General features: G+C 36.9%; 1 protein-coding gene across 1 annotated transcript in view; it reads left to right on the forward strand.

Annotated features, from left to right (window-relative positions):
• Window positions 1-8,056, forward strand: part of LOC142353647 (uncharacterized) — a 100,272-nt gene that overhangs the window by 175 nt on the left and 92,041 nt on the right. Inside the window, exons 2-3 of the mRNA XM_075405943.1 lie at window positions 666-1,092; window positions 7,936-8,007. Of these exons, the coding sequence (XP_075262058.1) occupies window positions 666-1,092; window positions 7,936-8,007 (499 nt within the window). The remainder of the gene's footprint in view (window positions 1-665; window positions 1,093-7,935; window positions 8,008-8,056) is intronic.

Here is an 8,056-nt window from a genome sequence, read left to right on the forward strand (position 1 = left end):
ACACTCATTAACCATTCTAAACGCACAAGCTACAATTTAACACGGCAAACTACCTGTTTTAGAAGCCAATTTTAGTAATATAAATTTGGCCGTTCTTTTTGATTTTAATGTCAATTGACAGAAAATTATCAGACGTTAATAGATGTATTTTTGGATAAACTGGCAAGCTTACTTAGAGAGAAAATTCAGACGGAAGTTGGGAAGCTTTCCATAAGCAACTGACATATAAAGTCCCACGTGAAATCTCGCTGATCTGGCTCAAAAATGTGTTGAATTCACAATCCAAAATGTTGCTTAAAATTATGGAGGCATGATCAAGTTGAACAAATTTCACGTGAGATTTGAAATGCAACTGCTTAAAGTAAATTATCTGTTTTAGAAGCCAATTTTAGTCAATATAAAAGCCAATTTCGCTGTTCTTTTGATTTTTATATCAATTGACAGAAAATCATCAGACGTTTAATAGATCTATTTTTTGATAAACTGGCAAGCTTACTTAGAGAGAAAGTCCAGATGGAAGTTGGACAGCTTTCTTTAAGCAGTTGCATTTCAAATCTCACGTGAAATTTGTTCAACTTGATCATGCTTGCCACGATTGTCAACAAGTGTTTATACTTCTCAGAATTCGGAACTTTTAGTAATACTCTGTTCGCTGTTCGCTTCAGTGTTAATAACATGAAAGGGAAAGTGACCCTCGTAGCACTGTTGGTGGCGTGTTTGAGCCGGTTCTCCCAGGCCGACGAGGACAAGGACGTCACTGCAGACTTCATTGCAAAATTGGCAGACATTGGAGTGATGAAAAAAACGGGGAAAGACCTTGCAGCTCCCTCAAACGTAGACTGCAAAAAGGATAACTTCCAATTAGATCACCCCTACATCGTCAAGTGTGGCTCGGATGTTGGTGGTGCTATGAAGGACTGGATGGCGAGTGCCCAGACTGTCCAGTACCCTGGGGCCACGGCTCCCATGAGTAAATGCAAAGAGAACAAACCCGAGAATGCATTTCTGCTGCTTGCCTCCAAAACAACACAGATGAAATGTTTTCAACATGCCGGCACACAGCCCCCACCCACAACAGGCAGTTCAGGAAAGCTAACTTTTTATTGCGGGATACGCCATTTTACTCTTGCTACTGAAATGGCAAAAGGGCCTTTCCCATTATAACCCCCTCCCAGTTAGTGACAATATAACCTATGGCCTCCACTCATGTTAGTTATATCACAATTGGGTATTTATATTTTCGTGGGAGTTCGGAGATGAGGGTTTAAGGGGAAAAACACAGCAGAACAATTGAAAAGTTGCTACGTGGTTGTTCAATTGTGGCTAATTACGATATAGGACTTTAGTTATCCTCCCCTTCTCACCAGTCACAAAGCACCTACGGCTGTAGGTAACCCTAACAATTGGCCTGAGACATAAATATTCATATATGTCGGCATTACACCACCTTGGACCTTTTGCTTTGTCCGTTTGTGCCCGAGGCGTAGTGAGTGGTTAAATTTTAGTTGAATAATGACTTACTATGTAATTTTTTTTCTCTTCTTTCAATCCCAATCTTGGTTTTGGGAATCAACGGCTGCTATTTTCCAGCAATCTGCCGGGTATGTTTCGATTCATTTCCGTTCTTTACTTGAATAATGACTTCCTATGTAATTGCTCGGCCTCTGTTACTGTGGGTACGAACGGAAAATATCCCGTAGCGTATCACATGTAGTCAACTATATCTAATCTTGGATCTTTCCCATATGTGCTGACAAAAAAGTGAATGTGTCATGTTGGTACGAATTGCAGTTCTCATCTTATTTGTACAAATGGGTTTATAGTCACCTCTCCCCCATGTTAAGGACCCATATAATTCTATGCAATCGAAGTTCGACTGACTACACGATGCCACTTTTTAGGTGCGGAAGACTGATTAAAAGGTTTTGACGGGTATTGGTTTCCATCTCGCCCTCCCGTCCAAAAGTAATCTGCCACGTACCCGTACCCCTCCTTTTCGTGATCCATCCAGTTTTTTACATGTAACAAATGTTTATAAATTGTTCTTAATGACTGATTAAAATCCTTTATTTTTTAATCTTTGAAACCTACACTGGTCGTCAGTTATTTTTCGCTTTAAATTAAGTTCTTCTCTGTTACCAGATCGAAAATTTAACGACTATTCTGTATGATCTGTAACATATAATTTATTAATAGCCGCCTCAGCTTCTCTGCAGGCTATTATTATGCTCCTGTCTTTTTTTACCTCGTCGAGTAAACTTTTTTCGCTTTACCTCATATTGGCCGGCTTTTCGACATTTTGCGTGAAATCTGACTTCTCTAGGCTATTTTTAATTGCTCTTGAACGCAGTTCATAGCAATTATTGTAAACGTGTGTGTCTTTTTTTATGCAAAATTTTCGCTTGACGGTTTCGACTTTTCATGCAGCTGAACTCAATTGGCGGCAATTTAATACTAAAAGTCAAATAAAAAATGCGCCGAAACTGGTGTCATTTTAAACTTTAAATCTTAATAGTGGTATATGTTAACCTCTAATGTGGTTATTTGAAGCCCACTATAGAACGTCTTAGTCCCATTTAGGCTACCCCTCCCCCCCCCCCCCACCGGCTGAAGCAGGCCTCAATTGATTAGAGCTCCCACTAGTCGTTCAAGAGCAATTCTTCCGACGTTTAGTCGGTTATGTTTACTCTTCTCTCATTCTGCTCAAAGTACTTTTAAACAGCACTTGCTCAGCAAAGCAATTCCAGGTGAACAGAGATAGTATCACAACAACAAATTCAGAAATAAAAGCGGGATAAACCCATAAAGACGGTCACCCATAAAGCGCTATTTTAGATGCCTGTCACTGGAACTTTGTTACCATCTCGAATGCTTATTGGTATTATACTAGCCCCTGTGTGGTCTCACTACAAAACAAGAGCAAGCTCAGCTCCAAATTGACATCAAAATAGTGCGCACTTTAAATTTGTTTGTACAAAAATCATGGGTCTTTCACATTATAGCCCCCCAGCTCAGTGGTCAGATAACCTATAGCCACCCCAATCATGGTAAATGTACCATAAGGAGGCGGCTATATTTTCATGGGGGGCTATAATGGGAAAGAGCCAAAATCATTTTTTACTAGTTCTTTTTCTCTTTTTTCAATCCCAATCTTGTTTTTGGGAAGGAACGGCTGTTATTTTCCGGAGATCTGCCGGGTATGTTTCGATTTATTTCCGTTCTTCAGTTGAATAATGACTTACTATGTAATTGCTCGGGCTCTATAACTTTGGGCACGAACGGAAATGATCCCGTAACGTATCACATATAATCAACTATATCTAATCTTAGATCTTTACCGTTGGTGCTGACAGTAAAGTGAATGCGTCATGTTGGTACGAATTGCAGATCTCATGGGTTTTATATCCCCCCTCCCCAATTTAAGGGACCATATAATCTTATATTACTGAAATTTGGTTGACTGCACAATGTCACTACTTTTTTTTTATTAAATGCTTATTAAAAGGCTCTGACGCATTTTGGTTTCTTTCATCTTTCCCTCCTCTCCGCTTTTTGTCTGCATGCACGTACCCTCCACATCGTGGTCAAGCCATTGTTTTAGATTTAAGAAATGTCTATAAATTATTCGTGACGGCTGATAACATCCATTATTCGTTAATCTTTTAACTCAAACCTGACCGTCAATTCTCTTTTATTCGCTGTAAGTTATTCTAAGTAAGTTATTCTCTGTTACCAGTTCAAAATTGTAACAATTATTTTGCACAATTTGTGGCATATAAGTTTAGTTTCGTGCCAAGTTTCGAATTGCAAGTGGCAGTCCTTCACAAAGAATAATCTTTGAATGATTGCAGTGCAGTCTAAATAATAGAATTTTTTGAAATGATTTAGTTAGAATTGCTGGTTAATCGGGCATTTTTTTCATTTGCTCTTTAATATTACAGCTCAATAAAATTGCTTTCAACTACAGAAAACATTAACAAAACTAAAATAACGCTTCCAATGAGTCCACGCACTGTGTTTCAGTATGCGCCTAATGTGCGCAAAAGTTGTACTCTGGAACTTAGTTCAGCAGAAAAGTTTGATTCAGAATTTAAATTTATTCTGCTTTTCTATTTGGATGAGATCAACTGGGCTTGAATATTCACTTAATTGTTCTAATCTGATTCGAGCAGATTGCATGATAAACTGATAAATTTTTATTAGCATGTTATATGATTAACATAAAAGTACAGTTCACCTGTGAAAAAATAACACTGCTCTAATTGTGCTCAACTAATGTTTTTACTGCATGAAATTATTAATATCAACGCAAAACACTATCAAAATAATGGCTTAATAAGGAGACAATTTTTACTACTGCCATAATAGGGCACAAACAAGAATAATTAGAAAAGAAGAAAACACTAATATAAATCTTAACGATACAGATTTTAAAAAGTTCATATTCCTAATTTTGTGAGTTAGGTTTCCCAATGAGCTCTTTAATTTGCTGTTAGATAAACTGGCACTAATGACTGAGCCCAATACATTAGTTGTAAATTTGTATTGGATGGGAGATTTTTATCAGTACATTGAAATGAGTACATTGAAAGTTCGTCATGCACAAATGCATTATTGCTGAGTCAGTCCTGAAGTAACTCAAAACTGGTCAGAGCAAAACTTGGGTTTGTAATGAGAAAGACCAATTTTTATTGCAAATCTGGAGGCGTTTTCTAACGCAACTATTGAGATGATTGCAAAAAAAGTTTTCTGAAACTGATGCATAGTTGGGACATTGACAGATTTGGCCATTAGTTGAGAGTATTGATGATCATTTGCAAATCATGGGGTTTGATATGCAAATGTAAAGGTATCTATTTGAGTAGCCCAGTTACTTAAGTAATCCAAGTAGTCCAGTGATTCGTCTTCAGAAAACGAGGACATTTCCAGTTTTGGCAGCTGGAAATACTTTCCTAGATATTTTCAGCTCTTGTGAGGTACATTAACAACTTGTGATGCACATTGCAACTCTTGAGTCCTTCTCTTCTTAACGAGTCTTTTGTTCCATCTTCTAATTCAAGGATGCTCTTTGCTAAAAATTTGTAAACCTTGTACGTGGTTTCTGTTGAGACTTTTGGTGTTTGCTTTTGAATATTTCCAGAAGATTGATCTTCTTCAGACTTAAATATCAGAAGTAAGAAAAGTAAGTAAAAGTATCACACTTAAAGTAAAATCTTTTTGACCTCTCTAGAATAGTTTCACTCTTCTCTCATTCTGTTCGAAGTCATTTAAGACAGAAGTTGCTCAACAAAGCAAATCAAAATGAACAGAGGCAGTTTCAAAGAACCAAATCAGATAAAGAAACGGGATAAACCCTTGAAGCCCAAGTTTAGATTCCCGTTACTCGAACTTTGTTCTCATAAGTCTTAGTTACCATCTCTAATCCTTATTAATTGCTCTCAAACGAAGTTTGTAGCAATTATATTAGTTCTGTCGGTCTTATGTGATTTTTCGCTTGACCGATTTTTCGTCTGACGCTTTAAGTCCTCAAAAACGGGATAAACAGGTAGCGCCCAGCGGGCATTAAGTGCTCTTAGAGCCTTTCAGCTCTGTTTCAGCTCAAACTGTTTTGAATACTTATACTTATGTTGTGAAGGGCGGTTCTTAGAGGTTGACGACACCCCCACTGTTGACTCCCCTATTGCCCCCACCCCCAACCGCGCTTTTGCCCCCCCCAGCCCACTGTTGCCCACCCGCTCCCCATCAGACCCCCGGTGTACACCCCTACCCACCCCCCCTTCCCCGCCTTCCGTGGCTACTGACGAACAACCGATCGCTGAAATCATTGAATTTTATGTTAATTTTCAAATTTTTTCAAGTTTTTGAAAATTTTTGTCATTTTTTGTGTTTTTTCAGCCCTAGGTGTCAATAAACCTCCTCTTGGGTTTTAAATTAGGTTACTGCATAGTTTTAGTGGTAGTGGAATGATTTTAACATCACGAATTTTAGTCTTTTTTTGACAAGACGTGCAAATTTTTTTGACATTTATTTCCGGACGCAGGGGCCAGAAAACAACCTTAAGGGTTAGATAATAAGTTACTGAAACAATTTTATATGCTATGGAATATCTTTCAATTTTCTAATATGACAAGTTTTATCATTTTTTTTTTCATAAAACTTGCATTTTTTTTCAAGTTTTTGTTGGTTTTTAGGTTTCTCCTGCCTCAGGACTCGAAAAACCTCCTCTAGGGTTCAAAAGTTAGGTACTGTATAATTATTTAATGTTTTTCCAGATTTCAACACCACGAATTTCAGCATTTTTTGGACAAAACTTGCAGTTTTTCAATTTTTTAACATTTATTGACAGTTTATTATCGCTATTGTAAGTTAATTTGTCATTATTGTCCTTCATTCAGATTTTTCAGCCTAACAGAAAAACTCGTTTAGGGTTTGATAATGAGTTTCTGATAAATGTTTGTTGGCCATGGATTAGTTACAACTTTTATCACAAACTTTAGCCGTTTTTTGCAACTTCCAATGTTTTCAAGTTTTTTGAAATTTTTCTCGTTTTCTTTGTTTCTCCAACCTCAACAGCCACATAACCCCCTCTAGAGTTTGAGTTGAGGTTACTGCATAGCTTTAGATGTAATTTAATGTTTTTCAAGATTTTAAGATCAACAATTTTTAAAAATTATTTGCAATTTTTTCAGTTTTTTGATCTCATTTTTATCATTTTTTTCCTCCGGCACCAGGGTCAAAGGGACCTCCTCCAAGGCTTCATGAAAAACTGTCGCATAGTTTGTAGATTCATGGAATTGTTATCAATATTTTAAGGACTCCGGCTTTAGCACTTTTTTGATAAAATTTTATTTTTGAAATTTTCGAAATACTATTATCTTGTTCCAAGTTTATGGATGTTTTTGTGCCAGTAAAACTAATTAAAGCTTGAACAAGTGATACTGGATAGTCTCTTGAGTTAATGAAAGTGTTTTCAAGATTTTAATGTCCGGAATTTTAGCAAGATTTTGTTAAAGTTTGCTATTGTTTTCACATAAATTTTTTAGTGTTTTTGTCCTTTTCTGAGTTTAACTATCATTACTGGCCCACAAAGTTTTTCAAGTCTTGCAGATGGGTTACTTGACATAACTCAGGAGAGAAAAAAATAGTTTTGAACATTTTCACTGCCAAATCTAAAAGTTTTTTTTGGAATTTTGCAAAATTTTGCAAATTTTTTAGATATCAGTTTTCTATTTGATTTGTTTACTAACAAAGCTAGAAAACTAAAAGTTGAAGAGTCGAATCAAGCTAGCACTAGCTTTATTAAACCGTGGCTAGCTACTGACGAAGCCAACCGCTCGCCGGTCTTTTGAGAGCAATTCGCCCGACGTTAGTCGGTTATGTTTGGTATTTATACTAGCTCCCATGCTATATTGGGAAAAAAGAATTGAATGAAACGCTGAGCATATTTTTGATTTATTTTTGTATTATTGATTTCGAACGAGTTTTGAAGCAATTATTGTAAACGTGTTTTTCTTCTCCCTGAAAAATTGTTTTATATAGCACGTAACTATGTAAAAAAATAGCACGTGTGCCTGATGATGTAATAGTTATATGCCCACTAAAATTGGGAAACCAAAATAGAATAGGTCACCTTTTCATGCAAATTCTTCCTCGATATTTTTTGCGTTTTTGTTTTATTGAACTTGGATTTTTTTCGTTTGTGCCCCCAGTTTATTGGGTGCAGATTATTTGAACCCCCCGACGCACGTGCAATATTTTTATATAGTGATTTACTATGTAATGACACGTGCTCTGCAACTGGGGTATGCATAACGTACTGGGGGCGGGCACAAACGGAAACGATCCGAACATTCTTTGACTTCTTGTGTTATTTTTTTAGCTTGAGTGCTGAATTTTGAGTGATTTTAGTTAGTTCTTTCTGAATATACAGGAAACGAAGATGGAGGTGGAGGTGGAGGCAGCAAAGATGAGGGAACAACTAGTGGAGGAGAAAGTCCTGCAGATTCGGTGCTCGCTTTGGACCATTTAATTGAAACGCTAAAACTCTTTTTACAGT

Source organism: Convolutriloba macropyga, chromosome 14 (genome assembly GCF_964194025.1).
Source record: "Convolutriloba macropyga chromosome 14, txConMacr16.3, whole genome shotgun sequence".
Taxonomy (NCBI): Eukaryota; Metazoa; Xenacoelomorpha; order Acoela; family Convolutidae; genus Convolutriloba; species Convolutriloba macropyga.